General features: G+C 55.8%; 1 protein-coding gene and 1 long non-coding RNA gene across 2 annotated transcripts in view; one reads left to right on the top strand and one right to left on the bottom strand.

The window, feature by feature from the left end:
* CEACAM16 (CEA cell adhesion molecule 16, tectorial membrane component) overlaps positions 1 to 21,907 on the bottom strand; it is a 30,880-nt gene extending 8,973 nt beyond the window's left edge. Inside the window, exons 1-2 of the mRNA XM_075071236.1 lie at positions 21,722 to 21,907; positions 20,853 to 21,224 (exon numbers count right to left, since the gene is read on the bottom strand). Of these exons, the coding sequence (XP_074927337.1) occupies positions 20,853 to 21,224; positions 21,722 to 21,791 (442 nt within the window). The 5' untranslated portion in view covers positions 21,792 to 21,907. The remainder of the gene's footprint in view (positions 1 to 20,852; positions 21,225 to 21,721) is intronic.
* Positions 21,908 to 25,642: 3,735 nt separating this feature from the next.
* Positions 25,643 to 26,901, top strand: LOC142047465 (uncharacterized). The gene is made up of 3 exons (XR_012656750.1): positions 25,643 to 25,931; positions 26,008 to 26,112; positions 26,746 to 26,901. It is a non-coding gene; the product is annotated as an uncharacterized LOC142047465 (long non-coding RNA).
* Positions 26,902 to 27,273: the final 372 nt, after the last annotated feature.

Raw genomic sequence — 27,273 nt, 5'->3', positions numbered from 1 at the left:
CAGCGCAGGGCACTCAATGCGCTGATAGGACAAGTCGGGCATCGCTTGGAAGGCTACAGGCAGCATCTGGCCCAGCTGCAGCACGGCTGGGAGCAGCCCCCACAGGACAGAGCCCACGGGGTGGAGCTGGGCCCTGTGCCAGGCCAGAGGGCAGAGGGATGTGGCTGGAGAGACAGTGAAATAGCCGAGAGCGCCCAGCACAGGGAGCGGGATCGGCGCAGGCAGTGACAGGCGACAGGGGGTGTCTTAATCAGACAGGAGTGTCCCCTGGAGAACAGAGCCCGAGGGGTGAATCCAGAACTAAGCTGAAGACCCCAGACCTGGCTCCAGAGCCAGGCAGAGCCCAAGGTGCAGGAATGGTGCTGACCCGCGGGGTTGGTGCAGAGTGACAGGCGACAGGGAACGTCCCTGGCAGACAGGGAGCCCGGCTGCAGACAGGACAGATCCGGAGTGGTCAGGGCGCCGGCAGGACAGACAGTGACAGAGCCCCGGGTGCTCTGTGTGCCCGAGACAGAGGTGAGTGTGGGGCACAGTGCCCGGTTACTCACCCAGCACCACAATCTCCAAGGTGGTGTAGCTCGAGTGGCCAACAAAGACAATTATCCCCACACAGGTGTAAGTCCCAGACTGGCTCAAGGAGAGATTGGGGACCAAGAGCTCAGAGCCGGAGGAGGCCAACGGAGCCCCAAATGTGCAATGCCTCTGAACTGGTATTGGCTTGATAGGACAGCTGGAGGCTGGAGCCCTCAGCATAAACGTTCTGGCGGTGGGTGATCGTGGGGGTGTTGGGCCCATCTGGAGCAAAGACACGAGAGCCGCGGTTGGGGAGGGGCTGCGGGGGGAGGCTGCTCCAGCTGCAGAGACCTCAGCACCCAAGGGGCCTAGATCCAAAAGCCAGCAGGCACCCGACACCTTCCAGCCAGTGCCGTTGCATAGCTTGGGAGGATCCCCCCACTTCATCCAGCCCATGGAGGAGATGGGTGGTTTGGAGAGAGACGCCCTGTCTGGATCCAAAGTCCCCAAGTGATGGAGATTCCCCCTCCCCAAGCTGCTCCCCTGGGGTCCCCTCCCTGCGGGGAAGTGGCCCCGTACCCCCAGGCTGGCTCTGACTCACTGCAGCTCCCAGCTGCAGGGTCTTGCTCCGCATTGACCTGCGGGGTTAGAGCCCTCTGCTCCCACAGACCCCGGCCCCACGTCTGTCTGTCTGCCTCTCACAGATCCTGCATCTCCTGCCCCCAGGGCCCCAGACCTCTGACCCACCGGTCGGAGCTCCCCTAGCCCCACGTCTGTCTGTCTGCCTCTCACAGATCCTCCATCTCCTGCCCCCAGGGCCCCTGACCTCTGACTCACTAGCCAGAACTCCCCCAGCCCCACGTCTGTCTGTCTGCGTCTCACGGATCCTCCATCTCCTGCCCCCAGGGCTCCTGATCTCTGACCCACTGGCCGGAGCTCCCCCAGGAAGTGGGGAAGGACCCTTGGTTGCCGGAGCTCACACTTACAGAGCACCTCCAGCCAGACGGTGTCGTTCTGGGAGCTGGCAGCGTTGGTGGCCAGGCAGGTGTAACTGCCTGAGTCCTTCGTGCTGCCAGGATCCAGCATCAGGGTCTGGTTGTCGCTGCTCAGCGGGATGTGGTCTCCAGCCTGAACAATCTCATTATCCTTGAACCAGCTGTAGGAAACCGGGCTGTCCCCAGCCTCACAGCTCAGGGTCACGGCCCCGGGTTCGATGGGGACGGAGAGGGGAGAAGGTGATTGACTCTAGACACCCCCTCTGTGGGACAGAAAAGGGCAGGCAGTTATCTGAGGCACAGCGGAGCAGCCGGTGGGGCTTATGTCCCGGGATGGGGTAACATGCTCCTTCCCTGTGGAGCTCCAGCCTGGCCCTGTGACGTTACTGACATAACCTGTGACCGTATGGATCATTGTTGCAACTACTGTTATATATTGCAGCAAATATTGTACAAAAGTTGTTGTGTGAGGTGTCTATGAAAAGGTTGTAATTTGCTGATTATGATGATGCTGTCTGTGTATGTGTATCATTTGTGTAACTGAAGTTATGAATGTTGGCTATGTTCTTGTATCTCAATGTGTTTGATTCTAAATAGCATCAGTGAAGCATTTGGTGAGATTCTTGAGAATTAAGTGCCCAAACCAGAAACACTTAACTGAGAATGGACTTTGGAAGACTCCAATCCACATACGAAGTCTACCTGGGAAAATTCAAGACAGCATGTGGACAACGCTAACACAGGAAGGACCGGGATATCCTACAGGCAGATCTGGATGACCTTGTAAACTGGAGTAATGGTAATAGGATGAAATGTAATGGTGAAAAGTGCAAGGTCCTGCACTTAGGGATTAATAACAAGAATTTTAGTTATAAATTGGGGACACACCAGTTCGAAGTAACAGAGGAGGAGAAGGACCTCAGAGTATTGGTTGATCACAGGATGACTATGAGCCACCAATGTGATATGGCGTTAAAGGCCTTAATGCAGTCACCAGAGTATTTCAGCAAGGGAAGAGGTGTTAGTACCGTATACAAGGCACTGGTGAGACCTCACCTGGAATACTGTTGTGCAGTTCTGGTCTCCCATGTTTAAGGATGAATTCAAACTGGAACAGGTTCAGAGACGGGCTACTAGGATGATCCGAGGAATGGAAACCTGTCTTATGAAAGGAGACTCAAAGAGCTGGCTTGTTCAGCTAACCAAAAGAAAGTTGAGGCGGATATGATTGTCTTTATATATCAGAGGGATAAATACCAGGGAGGGAGAGGAATTATTTAAGCTTATAGCAATGTGGACACAAGAACAAATGGTATAAACTGGAACTAGGCAGTTTAGACTTGAAATTAGACGAAGGTTTCTAACCATCAGAGGAGTGAAGTTCCGGAACAGCCTCCAAGGGAGCAGTGGGGCAAAAGATATATCTGGCTTCAAGACTAAGCTTGATAAGTTTATGGAGGGGATGGTATAATGGGATAGCCTAACTTTGGCAATAATTGATCTTTGATTATCAGCAGGTAAATATGCCATGGCCTGTGATGGGATGTTGGATGGGGTGGGATCTGAGTTACTACAGAGAATTCTTTCCTGGGTGCTGGCTGGTGAGTCTTGCCCACATGTCAGGTTTTAACTGATCACATATTTAGATCGGGAAGGAATTTTCCTCCAGGGCAGATTGGCAGAGATTCTGGAGGTTTTTCACCTTCCTCTGCAGCATGGGGCACAGGTCACTTGCTGGAGGTTCTCTGCACCTTGAGGTCTTCAAAGCACGATTTGAGGACTTCAATAACTCATAGGTTAGGGGTTTGTTACAGGAGTGGATGGGTGAGATTCTGTGGCCTGCTTTTGTTAGATGAGTAGTTCCTGTCTGCATCCTGTAGAACTTGCCCATACCGGTATTGCCCTGGCCTCTTCTTTGTCATTCAGTGTTGAACCCATTCTAAAACAATATGCATCACCCTCACCTTTGGGGGCGAAGCCAGACTTTTAGGCACCTGCTCCCTATTTGGTGTAAACTTTGCTTGTGCCAATCAGAAACAAACCACACAGGTTTGGGCTCTGTCCCTATGACACTTCTGTGAGTCATAGTGGGTACTTTTAGGTCGCCCTGCCACGTGCATCAGGAGAGGAGAAAGAAAAATGAAATCCTGTGTATCCTGTGTACCCCATAACCGAGCCTGATCACTCGAAGCCTCTCTCTCAGCTCACGTGTTTCAAACAGAGTCTCTACGTTTGCTGGTCATTATGCGTTGGTTTGTATTTGTAAGTATCGGTTATTACTAAATGCTGCATCTTTGTTTATATATATTTTAGTAGATATTTTAGTCATTGTGTGTTTTAAGTTTTATTAACCCTATTAGCTAATCATACGCTGCTCCTTACCCCTTGTAACTATCCCCAATAAAACTTTAAATTGATTATTTTAGTTGTGTGTGTCTGCAGTGTGCATCGTAGCCCATACTCTCCTTGCATCCGCTTACCAATACAATCCATCATGCCACGTGCAGCCTGGTAAAATAACAGGCTGCATTTCCTTTGCCCTGCGAATACGTGGCAATTTACATGGCGTCCGAACAGGATGCAGGGGAGTTGGGCCATGCCCATGGCACGCTGCAGACGTGCAGATAATGAAACTGAACAGTTCCAACTTTTGCAGTTTCACCTTTTTACTAGCCAAAATTCGACTAATCCAGTTAATGGAATGGATCTGTTCCCTTGGCTCGGGTAAACTCTAAAAGGCTATACTTGTACCATTAACCCTGGCAGATACGGGATGCCTCCTTCGATGCCACCCGAGCTTTAGGTGTCAGCAGCCGATTGTTCCTGCAGCCTCAGTGCACGGAGGCTGTGGAGACCCTCGTGCTGCAGATCCCTCTCAGCTTTGGAGAAATGTAGTTGCATGTTAGAAATCCATGTAGAGAAATCTCTTGTATTATCTCTATAAATCTTTTATAACATTGCACTGTGTTATTTTGTATTAAGTATCTTTTCTATATTAAGTATCTTTATGACATTGCATCTTGCATGATGTATTTTGTATTTCATGACTTACATTGTGCCTCTCTCATACAACTTTGTATTAGATCCCTAGATAGGAAATTGGTAAAGCCTTGTATCAAATGTTATAGCCCCTAAGGATAGATAGTTAAATTAAAGAAACATGTGCCTTTTTTCACTAGAAGTAGAATAAGATCTCCCCCGCCCACTCTGTAATCAATTGCCCCATTGACTGAATGAGGTGTGAATGAATGAGGCTTGGAAGACACCCACCTCCAGACAGCACAACAGTTGAAGAGGGAAATGGGAGCCAGAGCAAAAGGACAATACAACTGTCAAGTGGGCCCAATAAAGAAGAGTAGACATATTGATTAGAAGCAAGCATCTTCTTAGAAAACGCCCTCTTTGAGCAGCTTTGGGACAACACCCAGAGAAAGCAGCACAAGACTAACGGACACAGACCCAGATTTTGAATTGGCTGGATTTGCATAAGAGGGAAGCTGCTTAAATACAAGGTGTCTTGCAGAAGGACCCGGGTCTCGTCTTGTCACCATCGGAGCATCGATCCAGATCGGCAGAAGCCCGGCTCCACCCCTCCCCCATCTAACTCACCTGGCCAGTGCAGTTAAGGGAGCAAACTATGTGATACAACAGCAATAGGGAGTGTGTGTGTGTGCGTGTGTGAATGCATGGCTGTGATATCTCATATGCATATGATAGAGTATTATATTATACCTGTATTACTAATCAATGTGCCTTAATCCCCCTGAAAGACTCCGTATGGCACCTTGAGAACAACTCCAGAGGTACCGTTTCCAAATTAATTCCCCCACCTCGGGTAATACCTGTATGATCTGGCACACAAATTATTATGCCAAATGATAAAAGAATTAAATTTAGTTAAGAAAACCAAAAATTGCGACCCGATGAATATAATCTGAGGATAGTTTCCTACTGTCACATTGCCACATTACTACCCTGCAGCTGCATTTAATGCTAATGCAAGGCAGTTTTAAGGGATTATATATCCCCCAGGGAGCCTTGTTACTCCACACGTTTAATATGGGCAATCGCAGGAAGCTTCCATAGCCCTGATGGGATCCATTACAAAATCCACTTAATTTAATGTAACAGAATTGGTGGCCACACCCTATACATGTTAATGATCCCACCCAAATTCCAGTCTCAGCAGAGCAGTTGATTTAGCATCAGAAGCGCCCTGGAGGCTACACGGTGCCATTGCTGCATTTGCATGCGGCCGGTTCGGCAGACCCATCTTAAATATTTGAAGTGATAGTAAATTAGTTGTTACCGCACCCCGCCTGTTGTCCTCCCAGTTGATTCTCCACAAAAAAACCCTCCAAAGAGTCATTAATCCCCAAAAAAATCGGAGCGAACTAAAGCTGAACAAGCCGATTTGTTCCTTCTTAACAAGGAATCCCCAAAGAGCCCTGCGTAAAATGTCAGACCAAGAGCAGCAAAATGAGCCGAACAGCTAGGCTGGAAAAATTGGGAGACTATGTTAGGTCAAAAAACGAATAGGGGCTGGATGCTGCCCGGCCCAAATTAAAGATCCCACGATGAACGCCCATAAGGCACCCTGTTAGTTCAACGGTACACCCCCACCTCCTTTTATTAGACACTGGAGGTCAAGTTAGCATTATTGAGCCCAACATTCCCCACTGTCCTACTGGCTCATTTATGTTTGTTCAAGGCCTCAATGCAGTACAAGAAAAACCCGTGGTTTGGGTTAAAATTGCCCATGGAAAATACGTAAGAAAAATAAAAGCCTTGTTAGGATCAAAAAATCTGCTAGGTGTCTCAGATATTAAAAAATTTAAACTGCATAATCAAATTCTGCAAGCCCTCCCTATAACCATAGGCGATCATTCCCCCTATACCCCTGAAATAGTTAACTCCCAGCCATGGAAATTTTTCCCTATCCCCACAAAACCCGAAGGGCTTCCCCTTATTGAAGCTTTGCTCACTCAGCTTCTAGAAGAGAAAAAAATAGAAAGGGTTATTGCATCCACCTTTCTGTCCACGGGTTGGGGTATTCCCAAGCCCGGCGATCCCTCTAAATATCGCCTTGTCATTGATTATCAACAAGCTAACAGCCGTGTAAAACCTATCGCATTTTCCAGATCTGTCACCATTCCAGAAATACAGCGGCAACTAAGAGATGCAAGTAATCAGTGGGCATGCACTCTTGATTTAAAAGACATGTTTTATCAAATCCCACTCCAAGACACACAAGGAATCTTAAACTTTGCTTTTAAGGGCATCCAATATAAATGGAAGGGCTGCCCACAGGGGTTCTGTAACTCACCTGCACTTGCATCGTCCCATCTCAATATCACACTACAAAAGGTAAAACCTCTACAGGATGTGTCTCTGTTAGTCTATGTAGATGACATTGTCATTTGTGGGCCCAATCCACAAGCAGTTCAAAGTACCACTCAAAGAATAATAGATGCATTAGAAGCAGATGGGAGGCAAATTAACAAAACAAAAAGCCATCTGCAGGTCAGCCAGCAATTCTCATTCTTGGGACTCCATTTCACTCCCACCACTCACACACAAGCCCCAGCCAGCGTATTAGACCCTTGGACAGAAGCCCCTCCAAAAAGTAAACGAGAGCTCCAGCAGCTACTAGGTCTCCTTAATTATCACCACCAATATATCCCGGCGCAATTAATTTCTAACCTAGAAATCCTACAAAGCTCGCTCTCTTCTAAACGCTCCCGAGAAGTATGGAATGCACCAGCGCAACAAAGCTTAGAGAAGCTAGCTGGCTGGTTCGCCTCTACCCCCTCCCTTGCCCGTTTTAATTCCCAAGAACCCCTCAACATCAATCTGTTTATTAGAAAACACCATGTAGGGTTCACTGTATTGCAACGTGGTAATGCCATTTACAACTGGTCCTATCACCTGTCTGGATCCCAGTACAACTATGGTCTAGTGGGAAAAATGGTCAGACTAGATGATCATAAAGGTCCCTTCTGACCTTAAAGTCTATGAATCTATGAATGTCTACCACCTGTACAGAACTGAGTCATGCATGGACATGTGACTTGCCCATGTGACTCCAGACTCCATTTTGCGGTAATTTTCCACATTAAGAACAAAGTGTTCCTACACCTGGAAAAGACTATTAAAAGCCGATCTCATCTGGTCTTTCATCCTGCTTCTTACCTCTGGAGGACTTTGCTACAAAACTGAAGCTCTGCACAAAGGACTGAATGACCCATCCAGTGGGGATGTTCCAGAGACTTGATTTGAACTGGCAGTTTATCTATCACTGACTACAAGCCTAACAAGAACTTTGCCATCGCTGTTATGTATTCTAACTCTCATCTCTATCTTTTTCCTTTTATTATTAAACCTTTAGATTTTAGATTTAAGGAATTGGTCAACAGCATGATGTGGGTAAGATCCTGATTATATTATTGACCTGAGTCTGTCGGCTTGATTCTTTGGTTAACAGAAAACCTTTTTCCTTACTGGGTGTTGGTTTTCATACCATTTCCCAGACGAGTGGACTGTGGTGATATTTGGAAAACTAGGAGTGTCTAAGGGAATTGCCTTGTGTACTTTGTTAGCCAGTGGGGTGAAACTTTAAGTCACTTTATCTTGGCTGTTTGTCTTGCTTAGAGGTGGAAAAACCCCAGCCTGGGCTGTGCTGCCCTGCTCTGAGCATTTTGTCCTGTACTGACACTTTCAGTTGCGGTCCTACCAAGCAGCATCATTACAGCCCCCCCATTGGGAGAGTCAGGCTGACCCTCATTCCTGCTGCCAGGTGGACGCCATCCACGGACGCAGAGATGTGACATTGCACTCCATATGATTTTTGAAAATATGCTATAAGTGTGACATATGACTAACTGCGAATATGCTTCATGCAAAAGGTCCCTGCAAGGTTTTCATTACCAAGCTTATAATCTTACTGAGTGTGGTTGTTCCTATTCTATAAATTTGTATCACTTCTTGTATCTGAAACTAGAAATTCTGAAATATAACTCTGAGGTCCCGTTTAGTTATGCAAAGTTGCCTGGCCATAAGGTGGTTTGTGAGTCTTGATGGGCTCCCATAACCAGGGACAATTGAGATGCAGATGGGTGTGTTTTATCTGTAAGTCTCCTGTGACTGTGTGCTGGCAAGTGGGTTAATGAAAGTTTTTGCAGTGACTGTGATCATTCACGCTGAACTGGAATCCATCTTAACTGGTTTCTTTCCTTGAGAAGAGGGGGGGGAACCCAAGATGGACAAAGGATTCCCGCTTATGCAAATGATATATAAAGGGGTGGGACAGACAAAAGGGGAACCTCCATGAGAATCCCCTAGCTACCACCTGAGCTGAAACAAGGCTTGTCCGGTAAGATGCCCGACTAGGAAGCGTCAAGCTGAGAAAGAACATATGAACATCTCCCGAGGTGAGATTTATCTGTTTCCAGTTTTTATTACTGGGATTGGGCTTAACTTGATATTTTATTTATTTTATTTTGCTTGGTAATCACTTTGTCTCTCTGCTATTATTGGAACCACTTAATCCTACTTTTGTATCTAATAAAATCACTTTTTACTTATTAATTACCCAGAGGATGTGTTAATACGGGGGGGAGGGACAGCTGCGCATACTCTCTATCGTGTTCGTAGAGGGCGAACAATTTCTGAGTTTACTCTTATACACTTTAACAGGCGTAAAAATGGAATTTATTTGGGTTTGACCCGCATTGGGGAGCTGAGTATCTGAATGCTGGAGACAGAAGCACTTCTTAAGCTGTTTTCAGTTTTAAGCCTGCAGCTTGTGAGGGATGTGCGTTCAGATCTGGTCTGGGTTTGCAAACAGGCTAGTGTGTCTAGCATACCCAGGCAGGGCACTGAAGTCCAATCTTGGCAGGGAAAACAGGCTCAGAGGTATCTAGGCACATCAGGTGGCAGTCCCCAAGGGAGTTTCTGTGATCCAACCTCACACAGGGCTTGGAGTGAAACTGGATGGACCAGAGCCCAGGACAGATGTTGTGGCAGAAACAGCAGAGAGAGCAGAGAGCACGGGCTGCGCTGAAGGCTGAGGGTGGGTGAGACACACCACACCCCAGCTGACATCCGATTTCTCAAACAGGGCAAAGCACAGAGCCGAGGGGAGACAGACGGTCACAAGCTTACAAGGCACTGGCACAGGCAGGCAGCGCTGAGTATGCGCTGGGGAATTGAATCCAGAATGATGGATGATCCAGTTCAGAATGGAGTTTCCTCTGATACTGTGGTGCCTCAGTTCTGCCAACACTCTGTCTCCTGGCAACTAATGGCCCAGTGTGATGCATGAGGTTCTAGCGGGGATCCAGCCTAGTGTAATTTCAGGACAATCACTGTAAAACAGGCCAGTCACAGCCCTAGGCTGGGACTTTTTCCACCTCTTAAGCAAACCAAACCATCTAGAGAAAGAAGGACTTTGGTTTCACCCCACTGCTAACCACAAGTCACGCAAGCAATTCCTTACGACACTCAGTCTCCCAGTATCCCCACCAGTTGCCACCGTCCTGGGATGAAGGTATGAAACCAACATCCCAATAAAAGAAAAGGTTCTTTCTTGATCCAAAGAGACCAAGCCCCAGACCCAGGTCAATATACATCAGATGTTACCACAAATCAGCTGTTGCCAGTCCTTTAGAATCTAAATCTAAAGGTTATGTCATAAAGGGAAAAGTTAAGATGAAGCTAAATTCGTTAAATGGGATCGTTACATATAGTTAATGGCCAAGCTCTTAGTTTCAGGCTTGTCGCAGTGAGGAGTTAAATGCAGGCTCAAATGAAGTCTCTGAACATCCCCGCTGGGGTCATTCAATCCTTGTTCAGAGCTTCAGTTTGCAGCCAAAGCTCCCTCCAGCAGGTAAGTAAGAAGCAGATTAAACCAGATGGAGATGAGGCGATCAGCCTTTTATAGTCTCTTTTCCAGGTGTAAGAACCTCTTTTCCTTACCGTGGGAAAGTTACAGCAAAATGGGTCTGGATCACATGGCAAGTCCCTGCACTTTGCTGAGTTACAAGGGTCGTTATCTGCACTTCTCTCAGTGGTCAAGTTATGGTAGCTGGCTTGATGTCCTTTAATGGACCATCAACAGGCCTAGTAGAACTAACACCAAACTTGTCTCTGGGCGGATAGCACAGCACAAAGTTTTTGATGAAAACAGGACAGGATAGAGAACCAATATTCATAACTTCAACTAAAAAAAATATACAGCCATACAGACCAGCCATTAATCATTAACTAGCAACCCATAACCTTGTCAGACACCGTATATGACCCCTTTACAAGGATGGTTTTTTGCCACTTACTAGACCTTGGGTTTGCAGCTGTGTTTGTTTACGCATAGTACAAGTAGGAATGTCAGTGTTGGCCGGGAGAGGGAGAGAGCCCGGGACTTTTATGTGTAGGACAGGACCTAACCCTTAACCTGAGCCAGGTGGGGGGGGAGGGTGGGTATTCCTAGGGGGTGTCAGCACCTTTGCCAGGCAGTGACAAAAGGAGGGGCCGCTGGGTGGGTTGACGTTTAGTTTCAGTTTTGGGTTGGGTACGGTGGATGGTGGGAATTTCAGGGGACTACAAGCCTTCGCTGAACCCCAGCAGGACTTGACTGAGGGGTCTGTCTGTGCTCTACAATCGTCTGTGGTAACCTGCGTTCCTGTTGTCCCCAATAAACACCTTCTGTGTTACTGGCTGGCCTAGGGGTCCACTGTTGGTCCCAAAAGAGGGGTGCGGTCGGACTGCCTCCACACTCCATGACAACTCGGCTAGCAGCCACAGCGGGATCTATGCACCCTGTGGACGCACTTCCTGCAGTAAGTGACAGAGGGAGCAGCCCACCCAAAACGTAAAGTTGGACTGACAGGGGACCGCGGCTGAAGAGTCGAGAGAGACAGCCGGGTTGATTAATCCCTGGGAGTGTGTGCCCAGTGAGAAGGACTTTGCAGTAACAGGGTCCCCCGGGGGATTGCAGCGAGCGGTCCCAGGGGCGGAGGAGTCTGCAGCTCGACCCTGGCAGAGAGGTGGTGACTCAAGAAGGGCTGGTGCACTAGGGGTCCCCCCGGAAACCGTGGGAAGTGGCGAGCACCCCGATCTGTGAGTGGCCAGCAGGAAGGTGTATGCCAAGCGGCTTAAGGGCGACCTGGTGGAGCTGTGCAAGCAGAAGGGGCTGCGCAGTGGGAGACTCACCAAAGACCAGCTGATTGCCCAGCTGGAGGCGGGAGATCACTTGAATGAACTGATCCCTGTCTCTGAGGGAAGCAGCCTGGCAGATGCAGCACAGGCACCAGTGTCTGTCCCCGCTGGGAGTGGTCAGCCGGCGGACGAGGGCTTCCCGAGACCCCCCATTCCTATGCGTAGGGGAAGGGTGGGGAGGAGCCCAGCGAATGCCGAGGGCACCGTGACCCCCCCGGCCAGCAGGGAATCCTCCCGGTGAAGCTCACCCCCCAGCAGGGGATCCTCCCGGTGACGCTCAGCATCCGTGGAGCGGAAGCAGCTGGAATGGGAGAGAACTAAAACTGAGAGAGCTGGAGGATCGGGAGAGACAGAGAGAACATGACCAGGAGGAGAAAGAGCGACAGCGTCGTCATGAGCTGGAGCTGGCGAGGCTGAGGGGCAGCGGGGCCCCAGGTGCGGTGAGTGAGGGGGGGCCCAGGACTGTGCGGAGCTTTGATAAGTGCATCCTGGCCCAGTGTAAGGAGGGGGAGGACATGGATGATTTCCTGGATGCCTTTGAGACGGCCTGCGAGCTGCACCAGGTAGCTCCAGCAGACAGGCTCCGGATTCTCACCCCCTTACTGGACCCCAAGGCCGGGGCATTGTACCGCCAGCTGGGAGAGGAGGAGAAAGGGAACTACGAACCATTCAAGCAGGCCCTGCTGCGCGAGTTTGGGCTTGCTCCTGAGATGTGCCGGGAAAGGTTCCGGAGTCAGTATAAAACCCCTGAGGTCTCATATTTGCAGCTAGCCGTCCGCATGGAGGGATACGCCAGCAAGTGGGCAGATGGGGCCCAGACGAAGGGGGACGTGGTTAAACTGCTGGTACTGGAGCAACTGTATGAGCAGTGCCCATCTGACCTGAGGCTGTGGTTGAGGGACCAAAGGCCAGGAACCGGCGACATGCAGGGCGGCTGGCCGATGAGTTTGTGAAGAACCAGTCGGGGGGTGGCAGGGAGGAGTCTCAAAGGAACAGGCCAACCGCGATGCAGAGAAAGAGTCATCCTGGGACCTCCCAAAGGGGGAATAGGGAGAACCGCCTCCCTAGGGGAATGCCCAGTGTCAGGGACAATCGACCAGGGACCCACGGGACGTGAGCTGCTATCAATGTGGCCAGAGGGGCCACACACAGTCCCAGTGCCCTCAAGGACAGACGGAGCAGACCGACCCCACACCGGGTTAACTTGGTAAAGACCCAGCAAGACGAGGGGCCGCATTCGCAGGAAAGGGAGATTGGCAGCGTACCGCCTGTGAAGGAGGGAGGAGGGCCCCAGGTCAGCTCCTCTGGGGGGCTGGATGCTCCAGACTCCGGGTTTTTGGTTTACAGGGCAGGCGCGGGCCTGCCCCTCCAGAAAGAGTGCCTTGTTTCCCTGGAGGTAGATGGGAGGGAGGTCACTGGGTACTGGGACACGGGCGCAGAGGTGATGCTGGCCCGGCCCGAGGTGGTGGCCTCAGATCGGATGGTGCCCGACACCTACCTGACCCTGATGGGCGTGGGCGGGACCCCATTCAAGGTGCCCATGGCGAGGGTACACTTGAAGTGGGGGGCCAAGGATGGCCCCAAGGACGTGGGGGTACACCCACATTTGCCCACGGAGGTGTTAATGGGGGGGACCTGGAGGTCTGGCCAAGCAATGCCTGGGGTGCACTGGTCATGACCCATAGTCAGAGTTGGTGAAGGACACTGTGCCCTGACAACGGGGAAGGTACTCTGTCCGAGGCGCAGGACCCTAACCTGGTGGGGAGGTAACACCCAGAGACACAGCTCAGAGAGGCTGCGGCCTCAGACCCAGCCAGCAAGAGAGAGCTGGTCCCCATCCCTGTCCCAGCTGCTGAGTTCCAGGCGGAGTTGCAGAAAGATCCCTCCTTGCGGAAGCCCCAGGGACCGGGCTGACCTTAGTGCGGAACAGACCCTGAGGAGAGGTTGCAAGGAGAGGTTCCTGTGGGAGAAGGGGTTCCTGTACCGAGAATGGGCTCCCCCAGGGGAGGTAGAGTCATGGGGGATCAGGAGGCAGCTGGTGGTTCCCCAGAAGTTTCGCCACAAGCTACTGTACCTGGCCATGACATCCCTCTCGCAGGCACCAGGGAATCCGGCGCACCAGGCAGAGGCTGCTACAGAACTTTTACTGGCCTGGGGTCTTTACCCATGTCCGACAGTACTGCCAATCCTGTGACCCCTGCCAGAGGGGGGGGAAGGCCCGGGACAAGGGAAAGCAGGGCCTTGAGGCCTTTACCCATCATAGAAGAACCTTTCCAGAAGGTGGCCATGGACATAGTGGGACCTCTCAGCAAGATGACCCGGTCAGGGAAAAAATACATCCTGGTGGTGGTGGATTTTGCCACTCGCTACCCCGAGGCGGTGGCCTTGTCCTCTATTGAAGCAGACACAGTGGCAGATGCGCTGCTGACAATTTTCAGCCGGGTGGGGTTCCCCAAGGAGGTCTTAACGGATCAGCGGGTCCAACTTCATGTCGGCCCTGCTCCGGTCCTTATGGCAGAAATGTGGGGTGCAGCACAACTGGGCCTCAGCGTATCACCCCCAGTCCAACGCTGTGGAAAGGTTCAACGGGACGCTGAAGATGATGCTAAAAACATTTTATGAACCAGCACCCGCAGGATTGGGACAAATACTTACCTCACCTGCTGTTCGCGTACAGGGAGGTACCCCAGGATGGGTCTACCGGTTTTCGCCTTTCGAACTGTTGTATGGAAGGCGAGTAAGGGGGCCCCTGGACCTGATGAGGGAGAGATGAATGGGAGGGGAAGGCCACTCCCGAGGGAGAGTCAGTGGGTGGAGTATGTCCTGACCTTCCGGGAAAGACTGGCCGAGCTCATGGGCCTGGCCAGGGAGAATCTGGCCCGAGCCCAGAGGAAGCAGAAGGTCTGGTATGACCGCACGGCACGGCCCGGGCCTTTGCCACCTGGGGATCAGGTGATGGTTCTCATCCCCGTGAGGAAAAACAAACTCCAGGGCCTGGGAAGGGCCCTTCAAGGTTATCAAGCAACTGAATGAGGTAAACTATGTGGTGGAGCTGTCAAACCGGGCACATCACCGGCGGGTGGTGTACCATGTGAACATGAATGAAACCATACTATGACAGGGGGAATGTGGTGTTGGCCGTGTGTGGACACTGGAGGGGCAGGGAGATGACCCTTAGTGGATCTATTCCCTGGGACAAAAGCTGGTTCCCCCCTGGAGGCGATTCCCCTCTCTGATCAGCTGACCCTGGCCCAGCACGCTGAGATCAGAGGGGTGCTGCATCTGAGGGTATACCGACAGCTGTTTTCCAACCAGCCTGGACGCACTAATTTGACTGTCCACAGGGTGGAGACCGGGTCACATCCCCCCTATAAGATGCTCTCCCTTTTCGGGTCACTGGTAAAACTGCCCAGGATCTGGAAAGAGAGGTCAGGGACATGCTGGCTTTGGGGTGATCCAGCAGTCTTCCAGCCCTTGGGCCTCGCCAGTGGTGCTGGTCCCCAAGAAGGATGGGTCAATCCGGTTCTGTGTGGACTATCGAAAGCTCAATGCCATCACCGTATCTGATGCCTACCCCATGCCCAGGCCTGACGAGCTCCTAGACAAGCTGGGAGGTGCTCGGTACCTCACCACCATGGATCTTACCAAGGGCTACTGGCAAGTGCCGCTGGACGCAGATGCCAGGCTGAAATCGGCCTTTATCACCCCTCTGGGGCTCTACGAGTTTCTGACCCTGCCCTTTGGCCTCAAGGGAGCGCCGGCCACCTTCCAGCGCCTGGTGGATCAGCTACTGAGGGGATGGAGAGTTTTGCCGTGGCCTATATTGACGACATCTGCGTCTTCAGCCAGACCTGGGAGGACCATGTGTCCCAGGTTAAACACAAGTCCTGGACCGAATCCGGGAGGCTGGGTTAACCGTGAAGGCTGAGAAGTGCAAGGTGGGGATGGCTGAAGTATCTTACCTGGGCCATCGGGTGGGGAGCGGCTGCCTAAAGCCGGAACCAGCCAAGGTGGAGGTGATCAGAGACTGGCCTGCTCCCAAACCAAAAAGCAGGTCCAGGCCTTTATTGGGATGGGGGTACTATCGAAAGGTTCGTGCCCCACTTTAGCGCCATAGCCGGCCCCATCACTGAAGCTGTGCAAAAAGGGGAAGCCAGACAAGGTGATCTGGACCGAGCAGTGCCAGGAGGCTTTCCGGGCGCTGAAGGAGGCTCTGGTTAGTGGCCCAGTTCTGGCGAACCCAGATTTTGACAAACCCTTTATGGTGTTCACCGACGCCTCAGACACGGGACTGGGGGCGGTGTTAATGCAGGAGGATGAAAAGGGGGAGAGACACCCCATCGTGTACCTGAGCAAGAAGCTGCTACCCCGGGAGCAAACTATGCGGCCATCGAGAAGGAATGCCTGGCCATGGTGTGGGCCCTTAAGAAAACTAGAGCCATATCTCTTTGGGCGACACTTCACCGTGTACACCGACCACTCTCCCCTGACCTGGCTGCACCAGATGAAAGGAGCCAACGCCAAGCTCCTGAGTGGAGCCTGCTCCTGCAGGACTATGACATGGACGTGGTCCATGTGAAGGGAAGTGCCAACCTGACAGCGGATGCGTTGTCCCGGAGAGGGGGCCCTGAACTTCCCCAGGTCACTGGGCAGAGTGACCCCGCTCAGTTCAGTTCCGAAGGGGGAGAGATATGATGGAGTAGGGGCTGTTGGTGTGGGGAATGGGAGAGCAGGGGAGGACTTTAGGTGAGGGACAGGACCTAAGTCTGTAACCTGAGCCAGGTGGGGGGGAGGGGTGTCAGCATCTTTGCCCGGGAAGGTGGACAAAGGAGGGGGCCGGCTGGAGGGGGTTGAGTTTAGTTTCGATTTTGGGCTGGGTGGTGGGAATTCAGGGGACTAAGCTTCCTGAACCCCAGCAGGACTTGACTGGGGATCCTGGCTGTGCCTATAATCTCTGCTGTAACCTGCATTCCTGTTGTCCAATAAACCTTCTGTGTTACTGGCTGGCTGAGAGTCACTGTGAGTCCCAGGAAGAGGGGTGCAGGACCGGACTCCTCCACACTCCGTGACAACACGAGTTCCAGGCAGACACTTCCCAGTTAGACAAAGGCCCAGGCTTGGCCCAGGCAGGGTGACCAGCAGCTTGGACAAACACCCGAGGGCAGCGGTGGAGCCTCCATCTCAGATCCAGGCAGGGGGCTGTTCAGCCAGCATGAGTGTCTGGGCTCCATACTGCACTAACAGGGGATTCTCTGGCCTGCGCTATGCAGGAAGCGGACTAGTTGGTAGAATCACCCCTGCTGGCCTCAAACGCACCAAGTGTGTTAATTATTAACTGTTTACAGCAACTCTGACGGCACCTTCCCCTTCCCATCACCAAAGCAGCTGGCGCTGGCCGAAGGTTACCGACAAGGAGGACAAGAGGAGGGGGGATTAGCAGATGGGTTTGGGGTGACAGGCACATGGGGGGCAAAGGACGGGGCAGGACCTGTTCTAGGTGGTTATTGGCCACCCCCTGCGCTGCCACTCTGCCCAGGACAATAGATCCACCAGCTTCACTGCTGGGTGCAGGGATCCTCGGGCTCTGAGCTCCTGCTTCCCCCAGGAAGTTACCCATTAACCACCTCGACTGCTTATCAGAGGACTTTCCTACAACCCTCAGACCTTCTAGACCCTGGACTTGTGAGGAGGTGGGGCCAGGGCTCACAGAGGAAGGGGCTCTCGGATCCCAGGCGACCAGTGTGGGGGCCCACGGCACATGGAGCAGAAAGATCCCCAGGGTGATGGGGGGGGAGGAGCTTGGAGATGCTGTGGGGTGGCAGTGTCACCACCCCATAGAGTATCTCACTCTGGGTCCCAGGGTGGGTCTAGCCAGGCACTAAGGACCCAGCCACTCCCCATCCCCCACCCCCGCCCCAGGTTGACACGCTGAGAGTGACCTCGCCAGCCGCCTTCCCCCCGGTGCCATCAGCCAAGTGCCCTTGCTAGATGAATGGGGGCAGGAGGCTGAGGGCAGCTAACAGCCAGGCCTGACGCATCTCTGCTGCGGGGGAAGGACCCCGCCTCCTCTGCCGCTCTCCCAGCTCTTCCCATCAGACCCTGCTCGGGATTCCCACCCCAGACTCTGCCCGTCGGGGGGCTCCACACTCCCTCCCTGCATCCAGCCACCCTCTCCCGAGGAAAACAGGTGTTTGCAGCTTCCCAGCCCAAGCCATGCTGCGGGCCCTCTGTGCTATGGGGCAGGGGGTCAGGCTGAGGGACTCAGAGGGCAGGGAGGGGCTGTCAGCTTCCAGCCAGATGTGTTTCGGTTAGGGGCTGGCAGGGCTGCGTGGCCTGTGCTGGAGAACTGCCCTGGGGCAGAGCGCAAGAGCCAGGGGTCGAGCTACCTACACCAGGGATGGATTTGCTCCATTGTGTTTTAGCAGGTTGATTTGTTACGTGGATTATGGTAACACAGAGATTGTTCCAGGCGCTGCCCAGACCCCGACTCAGATTAGGGCCCCATCGGGCCGGACGCTGCCCAGACCCCAGCTGAGATCAGGGCCTGTCGCACTGGGCGCTGCACACAAACACATAGCGAGACAGCCCCTGCCCTGAAGGGCTCCCAGTCTAAGCGGCCAAAGGCAGGCTCACTCTCCACGTTACAGCTGGGAATCGAGGCCTGGATAGGGGCAGGGACTGGCCCAAGGGCACCCAGAGGGTCAGAGGCAGAGCTGGGAATTGAACCCAGGGATCCGGACCCCACAGCCACAGGCAGATGAAACTCCAGGTTCTCTGCTGAGTCCCATGGGGCAGCAGGCTCAGGGGGCAGTCGATGGGCACAGAGAGCAGCAAGGTTCCCTCCTTGGGGGGTGGCACACAGAGATCTGCGGGGTTAGCTCCCTCTGAAAGCAGATGGGTCAACTGCCAGAGACACAACTTTCTTCTGTGGCCACTTCCCTGGGCAAGGAGACCCTGGCAATGGGCCCCAGGGTGATTAGCCAGGGATGGGGCAGCCTGGCAGGCACCCCACAGAGCTCCCAGGGACCCGCCCATCATCCACAGCAGTAGGGCTCCCTCTGCCCCGCCCCAGTTACTGTGTGTGGGGGGCTGGAAAACACAAACTGCCCCTACATGTGACCGGAAGTTGAGCCACAAGGTGACCACAGCTCCTGGCTTCCCAACAGAGATGGGCACTGGCTCTATGGGGGCACTGGTGGGGAATGGGCTCCTGCACCCCCAGATCCCTGTCCCACAGCCCCTGTCAATCTCCCAATCCCATCCGCACTCCCACTGGGGCCTGGGCAGCAGCGCTGGACTGGGGCAAGTGGGACCAGGATCAGGTCCAATGAGCCTGCTCCTCCCTGCAAAGAGGGAGGGGAACTGAGGCTGAGAATCATACAGTGCGAGCCAGGGGGCCTGGTTTGTACTAGGGAGTGCGAAGATCTTTGCACTGATCACACTGCAAGACGGACGCCTGTGGTAGGTGAGCAGGGTGTGCTAGAGCAGGGGTTCTCAGACTTTTGTACTAGTGACCCCGTTCACACAGCAAGCCTCTGAGTGCGACCCCCCCTTACACATTCAAAATACTTGTTTGTATATTTAACACCATTATAAATGCTGGAGGCAAAGCGGGGTTTGGGATTGAGGCTGACAGCTTGCGAATCCCCATGTAGTAATCTTGTGACCCCCTCAGGGGTTCCAACCCCCAGTTTGAGAACCCCTGTGCTAGAGAGAGGGGAGAGCAGCCCATGGACACCTGGGGAGACAGGGAATGTGGGGGGCCCCAGAGTCTGGGGAGGGAACCACCAGCCGAATACAGAACCTTGATCTCGAGCCCCGGTGGCCCAATCCTGGTTCCAGGTGAGGACACATGGATGGGGCTGGGGGAGTGTCCCAAAGAGGCCCAACTCCCAACGGAGCCAGAGGGAGAAGGGGTGAATCTGCCCCCCAAATAGCCCAGCGCTCAAGAGCGAGTGTCACAGCAACACCAATCACACACAGGGAGGGGGCCCTGGCACTTCCTGGCACAGATGTGCCTCCGAACCCCCAGCACAGACACCCTTCCCCAACCCGGACTCCCCCCCACAGCATGGGACACCCCGTCCCCACACCCAGCATGGACCCCGCTTCCATGCCCTGGAGCAACCCCCCTTTCCAGTGCCCCCCAGAACCAGCCATTTCCCTCCCCCCGCAGCACCAAGGGCCACGTCCCAGAGCTCCATGAACAGGGAGTTGTGATGGTGCTGCCTGTCCCCACCCCCACCCCCTGGCCCCACCTGCAGCCCTGGCAGAGACACCAGTCCCAGCTCCCTGGGGCAGCACGACCCAGTTCTCCCCAGGCAGGTTAATGCTCACTCAGGCTGGCAAGGCAGAGATGCTGGGATGGGTGGAAATGCTAAGGTGGGCCGGAGAGGCTGTGGTGGCAGGAAGCTGTGGGGTGGGAGGACACTGAGAACCAGGATGGGATGGGGGGTGGGGGGAGCTGGAGGGGCTGGGACAAGCAGAGGGACACTGCAGACACCAGAGACCCTGGGGCACCAAAGAGGCTAGGGGGACTGGGTCCTGGGAGCCTGGCTCCTCCATGCCCAGAGCAGGGCCGATGCAGGCAGCATGAGGGAGATCTCCCCCCACAACACACACAGCCCCCCTCACCCGCGTGTGCCCCAACCCCAGGGGATCTCAGGGTCTCTGGCCCAGCCCTTGGCCCCTTTGCTGCAGCTGCCAGTGAGGGGCTGGATCCCACTCAGGGGCCAGGAACCGAGCTGGGACCCAGCAAATCCATCTCACCCCAGACCCAGAACAGGCAGTGGTGGGAACGCCAGGCTCTGGTGGGTGCTGGGACGCCCAGGGACCCCCCTATATCCAGTAAGGCTCAACCCCATACTGCTGGCACTGCCAGGGAGAGCCAGAGCTGGGGGGGTAATGGCAGGATGGGGGGGGGCCCCAGGGCCCCACATTTCTGCGGAGCACCATCTCCCAGGAGAAGCAGGGGGCCGGGAGTCCCAGGATACCCCACGGTGTCTGTGTTTGGGGGCAGGTTCCCCCCACGTCCTAGCCCGGCTCATTCCCGGGGGAGACGCCCAGAGCCCCATCGCTGGGGCGGGGGGACACGGACGGGATCAGCGCAGCTGCGGGGGTGGCACTTACCATAGACGCGCAGAACCACCGTGCCGAGGCCGGGGCTAGTCCGGCTCTGTACCTGCACCGTGTAGTTCCCGGTGTCACTGAGCGTTAACCCCGCGATGTGCAGGGCGCAGCCCGGCCCCGCTGTCTCCCGCCCCGTGTGGGCCGGGCCGTTGTGCTGAACGGGGTTTGGAGGTGGAAAGTAGGTGAGGATCCGGCTGGTTTCATCATTGGTCGTTGATCGGTGCCAGTTGCAGGACGTGAAGTTCTGTGCCACATTCTGCGGGGCCAGGCTGACGTTCCCTCCCAGCGCGGGGCTCGCCGGGGTGATGGTCACTGGGGTCGGGGTCGGGGTCTGGGCCGGCACTGGCTGGAGGCAGGAGCTCAGGACGGAGGCTGCGGGGGAAGGAGAGTCTCACGAGTGGAGCGTATTGCGCGCCGTAGGGCCGTCGGGGCGTGGGGGGTCAGTCGGGGCGTGGGGGGACGGGACCAGTGAGCGCCTGGCCCGGCGGGAGCAGCCGCCCGGCTACACCCGGCCAGAGAGCGCGGGGCAGATCCTGGGCCGGACCCTGCCCCGCTTCCAGACCCAACCCCGACTGGGGAGACCTGCCCCGGGCTCCAGCTGTCACTCCCCAGTCGCAGAGCAGAGGGCGGGGTGCGGATCGGGCGGGGTGGGGGGCAGGAGCCGCCGACGGCTGCAGGGAGATGGGGGGGGGTCTCCCCAAAGCCCCTGAGAGTCAAACCTGTGACCTCTCCAGGCTCTGACACCCCCAGGCCAGGATGGGGTTAGAGCGCGGGGTAAGCGGGGGCCAGCAGTACCACCAGCCCACTGGGACAGTGTCCCCCACCCTCTGCCCAAAGCTGCCCAACCCCCGCCCGTGCCCTGCTCTCACCTGCCAGCAGCAGCCCTTTCCAGGGACCGCTCCATGCGGGGGGGTCCCAGCTCCCAGGCAGACGCCCCATGGCCCTGCCCCTCCCCAGGGGGTCGCTTCCTGCCCTGGCCTTGCAGAGAGCCGAGTGCAGGGCCCCGGCCGGACGCCTGGGTTCTCTAGAACAGCTGTGCCAGCTGCCAGGGCTCCCTGACTGAGACTCTGACCCGGCGGGTGGGGACTAGACAGCTCCGGTCCCTCCCCACTGCCGGAGGGGGGTAACACTGAGCCAGCCCCTCTGGCCGGGCGGGGGGACCAGACAGCTCCGGTCCCTTCCCACTCCGGGGGAGGGGCTAACAGCGAGCCAGCCCCTCTGGCTGGGCTCCCCGCACTTGCCCAGATGTTTCCGTCCCTGCACCTGTGGGTCCCGCTCTAGGGCAGGGGCAGCTGGGAGGCTGCAGATGTGGTTGCCCCATCTCGGAAAAGATCTATTGGACTTGGGAAAGGTTCAGAAAAGGGCAAAAAACAGTTAGGGGCGTGGAACAGCTGCGGTGTGAGGAGAGATTAATCCGACTGGGACTGTTCAGTTTAGAAAAGAGACGCCTCAGGGGGGATATGACTGAGGTCTGTAGAATCATGGCTGGTGTGGAGAGAGTGAACAGGGAAGTGTTATTTACTCCTGCTCATAACACAGGAACCAGGGGTCACCCAATGACATTAGGCTGGAGAGGGGTAACTGGGTTAGTCTGTATCAGCAAAAAGGAGGAGGAGTCCGTGTGGCACTTCAGAGCAGGGGCCCCCAACCTTTCCCGTGGGGCAGGCGCCAGACCCAGGACTGTGGTGCCGGACAAGCAGCTGCTGAAATACCGCCAAGTAGCAGCAACGTCAAGAAACGTCACCGCTGAAAACCAGCGGCATTTCGGCGGCAGCACTTCTTGATGTGCTGCTTCTCGGCGGCATTTCGGCAGCTGCTTGTCCGGCGGCCAGTAGACAGGTGCACATGGATGCCCTGACGGGGACCACTGCCTTAGAGACTAACACATTTATCTGAGCATAAACTTCCCTGGGCTAAACCCCACTTCGTGGGATGCATGGGGTGGAAGTACAGTAGGAAGAGATATAGACGCGACATGAAACAATGGAGGTTGCCATACAAACCGTAATGAGACTATGACAACCCCCACTGTTTCATGTTCTCTGTGTATATCTGTATCTTGCTACTGTATTTTCACTCCATGCATCTGAAGAAGTGGGTCTGTAGCCCACAAAAGCTTATGCTCAAAAAAATGTTAGTCTCTAAGGGGCCACAAGTGCTCCTTGTTTTTTTGTTTGTTTTCTTTCCCAATGAAATTAATAGGCAGCCGGTTTAAAAGAAACCAAGGACGTATTTCTTCACACAACACACAGTCAGCCTGTGGAACTCCCTGCCAGAGGATGTTGTGAAGGTGAAGACTATGACAGGGTTCAGTAAAGAACTAGATAAGTTCATGGAGGACAGGTCCGTCAATGGCTGTTAGCCAGGATGGGCAGGGATCGGGTCCCTGGCCTCTGTTTGCTGGAAGCTGGGGATGGGCGACAGGGGATGGATCACTGGATGGTTCCCAGTTCTGTTCAGTCCCTCTGGGGCACCTGGCACTGGCCCCTGTCCGCAGACAGGACACTGGGCTAGACGGACCTTTGCTCTGACCCAGTCCTGCCACTCTTATGTTCAGAACCGGGGCTCGGGAATTCCTCAGGGGACCCCGCACACTGCGGCTGGCGCAGGCACTGGCACCAGTGCAAACACGCCCAGATGGGCCCGGCAGAGTGTCACACTCAGCACAGGTGTGTCAGCACGTGGGGCCACACTCACAGAGACACACTTGCCCAGTCTGGGTGTGTGCATCACCTGTGCAATGGGGTGGGGGGGGGATCTCTGTGCAGTGACCAAGTGATGGGGCCTGACCTTAGCCCGGGTCAGAGCAACACCCAGTACAATGTGGAGCCAGATCTCCATCAGGGTCTGGGCAGCGCCCGGCGTGATGGGACCCTGATCTGTCTGGGGGGCTGGGCAGGGATGAGGCCCCAATCTCAGTTGAGGTCTGGGCAGCGCCTGTTGCGATGGGGCCCTCATCTCAGTCTGGAAGGCTGGGCAGGGCAGGGCCCAGCATGATGGGGTGCCTCTCTCAGTCAGAGGGTTTAGCAGCATCAGGCATGATGGGACACCAACGTCAGTCAGAGCCTGTATAGCGATTGGTGCGACGGGCCCCAGTCTCACGTGGGGTCTATGCAGCATCAGATGCCATGAGCCCCGATCTCACTCTGGGGGCTCTGGGCACTTCCCGGTGTGTCAGGGCCCTGATCTCACTTGGGGGCTGGGCAGGGCAGGGCCTGGCACAATGGGGCACCGATCTCAACGTGTGGGCAGTGCCCGGCACCACAGGGGGGCCCTTATCTCAGTCACGGGGGCTGAACAGCACCAGGCACAATGGGGCACCGATTTCACTCGGGGCTCTGGGCACTTCCCGGCGTGACAGCGCCCTGATCTCGCTCGGGGTCTGTGCAGCATCCGACACCATGAGCCACAATCTCACTCTGGGGGCTGTGGGCACTTCCCGGTGCGTCGGGGCCCTGATCTCACTCGGGGTCTGTGCACCGATGGCGGCTGGGCCACAATCCGGCTGGGGTCTCTAGGAGCTCTGTGACACGCACATTCCTGCTGTAACTGGCAGTGCCTCCCCCCACGATGCCCCAGCGACACCCAGAGGCTGCCCAGGCCCAGACTCGCCTAGATGGTTCTGTGCTGAGTCACACATGGGCACAGTGCTCTCGGGGTAGGAGGGGCCCTGCACTGGGGGGGCAGAATCTTCCCCCCTCCCCCCAGTGCAGGGCCCCGGCGTTTTGTTTACACGGAACCGGAGGAGTGGGGGGGTTCCCTCCCATTTCAGTTCCCATGCACTGACCCCCCCACACTGCGAGACGTCTCTGAGCCCCAAACTGACCCGCTCCAAATAGGATCCAGCCCTAACTCCCAGACCTCTAGGTGTCCACAGCTCTGCAGACCCCAGGCCCCCCAAGGCCCCATCTGGGCAGCCCAGCCCCCCTGGGTGCCCCCTTAGCCCCAGAGTGCGACCCTGGGGCACCCACTGCCCCTCATGCCCCCTGAAATCTTCCCACCCCTCGCTGAAGCAGCCTGCTCCCGCTGGGGGCTGGCCCCAGACTCCAGGTGGCACCGGGACCGGGTATGTGTCCCCCTCTGGGGGATTATTTTCTTTGTGTGCCCCACCCTGGGGAGGGGAGAACAGGGGTTCAGATCCATCCCACCGCTCCCCTCCAGGGAGCACAGCTGACCCCTAGCCTGGGAACCCCCCTGAACCCGCAGCACCTGGAGTTCAGTCTCACAGCGCCACTCAGGGGCCATCCAGGGAATGGGCACGGGGGGATGGCAGCATCCAGGGTATGGGGTTCATGCTGTGTCCCTCCTGCATCATCTAGCAGGGTTCCCCATCTCACCCCAGAGCAGGCCCTGTGTCCCCCCAATGCAGCTGCTGGGGAACAGGGTGTCCTGGGACTATCCCCAGCTCTGGGAGGGGAGTGGGCTCTGGTGGGTTAGACCCAGGTGGGTCTGGAGGGGCAGGATTCCTAGGTTCTATCCCAGCTCTCTGTTTCATTTCCCCGAGCTGGGGGGGCCTGGGGTGCCAGGAAGGCTCTGGAATGGGGAAGCCCTGGGGCACTGCACGCTCTGGGAATCGGCCCAAAAGTCACCGTTCTGCACTAATCCTTCCTGCTTGGTTCCCGTCAGAGTCGTCAGGGTGACAGAACAATGGGTCCCCCCCGCTGGGCCAAACCGCAGCCAATGGGCACCGGTCTGGCACCGGGACGGCAGCCGCTGGCGTATAAAGGCTGTGGCAGCCCTGAGACAGTGCTGCCAAAATGGACCGACTCCTGTGCCTGTTCCTGCTGCTGTCTGCAGGTATGGCAGCCTGCTCAGCCCATGTGCCAGTTGAGAGGGGATGGGGGTACCTGTATAACCAGCCCCCACACTCCACCCCAGAGCCAGCTGCATCTCGGCACTGGGCGAGGGGTCCCTGTATAAACAGCCCCTGTGTCCCACCCCAGCGAGGCCGCATCTCAGAACCAGGCAAGCATTTAGCTTCCCTTCTCGTGTCTGACGCAGGTGGTGGACGCAGAGCGGAAGGGGAGCTGAATCCAGTCAGACAGCGCGCGAGTGGAGCAGGGCTCTGTGAGTGTCCAGGTCAGTGTCCCCTGTCACGGGGTGAAGTTGGGTGGGGGAGGAGCCACACCACACATGATGTCTCCTGTCATTTCAGGCTGGTCGGGATCACGGCGCCAGCTCGCAGGAGACCTCGGGGTTGGGGCCAGACACAATGGGGTGTGCCCCTGTGACAGCATCATCCCCCACAGCCAAGGCAGGGGTGAGAGCTGCTCCCAGCATCAGGAGTGGGAGGGGTGGGATGGGGTGGGGTGGGTTGGGGGAGCAGGGCCAGGGAATGGGATCTGCTAACAGGGCAGGGTCAGAGTTAGGGGCTAGACCCGACAGAGGCAGAGAATGGCATCAGGGAAAGAGGGAAGGGTATTCGAGTCTCCTCACAGGGTGCAAGGAAGGGGGTTTGGGACTGAGGTGGAGGGGGGCAAGGATTGGGGGATGGGAATGAGGGGAAGAGGGGAGGAATTGGGGTCTGGTAACGGGGTGCAGAGAATGGAGTGTAGGATGGGGTGGGGTGCAGGGATCGGGTCTGGTAACAGTGCAGAGAATGGGGTTGGGGATGAGGCAGGGGTTGAGATTGGGGTCTGACACCGAGGGGAAGAGAGGATGGACTGGGGTCTGGTAACGAGGTGCAGAGTTTGGGGTGGGATGCAGGGATTGGGGTCTGGCATTGAGGGGACGAGAGGATGGACTGAGGTCTGATAATGGGGAGCAGAGAACAGGTTTGAGACTGGGGTGGAGTGCAGGGATTGGGGTCTGGCCTTGAGCGGGGGTCTGGGGTCTAGCTGGGGGAAGGGCAGGAGACACCCCTAGTAACCACCACCCCCCGTCTCTCCCGCAGGGCTTCACCCCCAGAGCCGGGGCAGGCGGAGCGAGCACCACAGGCGCCGACGGCAGCGGTGCCGCGAGAACCCGAGGCGATGCCGGCGGCAGGGCCTGACCAAGGGGCTGCTGCTGCCCCTCTAGCTGCCGTCCCCGGGCCCTGAGTGGAGCCAGAGGGGGGCGTCGCCTTCCGCCCCGTCAATAAAAACCCAGCTCGAGGGGATGCTCCCGTGTGGTGTCCGTGTGCAGCTCCTTCGCCCCGACCTCTGACCCCCCAGCCGGGGTCAAAATCGCCCCCTGACACCTGCCCCCGGGGCCCTGCACCAACCCCGCCCCCACTCCTGGGGCACCAGCACGGGGGGCATCCTCTGTCCCCGCGGGGCGTTAACCCTGGAGCCTAGTGATGGCGGCCAGGGTCAGCCGAGGGTGCGAGGAGGGAGAGGCTTGGGGTGTCTCCACGGGGGGGGGGAGCTGGGGGGAGCCCCCCCGCGGCACAAGGTCTGGGGGAGGGGCCCTAGGGGAGGTGACACTGAGACGTAGGGGTTTT

This window comes from Chelonoidis abingdonii, chromosome 11 (assembly GCF_003597395.2).
Source record: "Chelonoidis abingdonii isolate Lonesome George chromosome 11, CheloAbing_2.0, whole genome shotgun sequence".
In the NCBI taxonomy this organism is placed as follows: Eukaryota; Metazoa; Chordata; order Testudines; family Testudinidae; genus Chelonoidis; species Chelonoidis abingdonii.
This window is presented reverse-complemented; position numbering and strand designations above follow the sequence as displayed.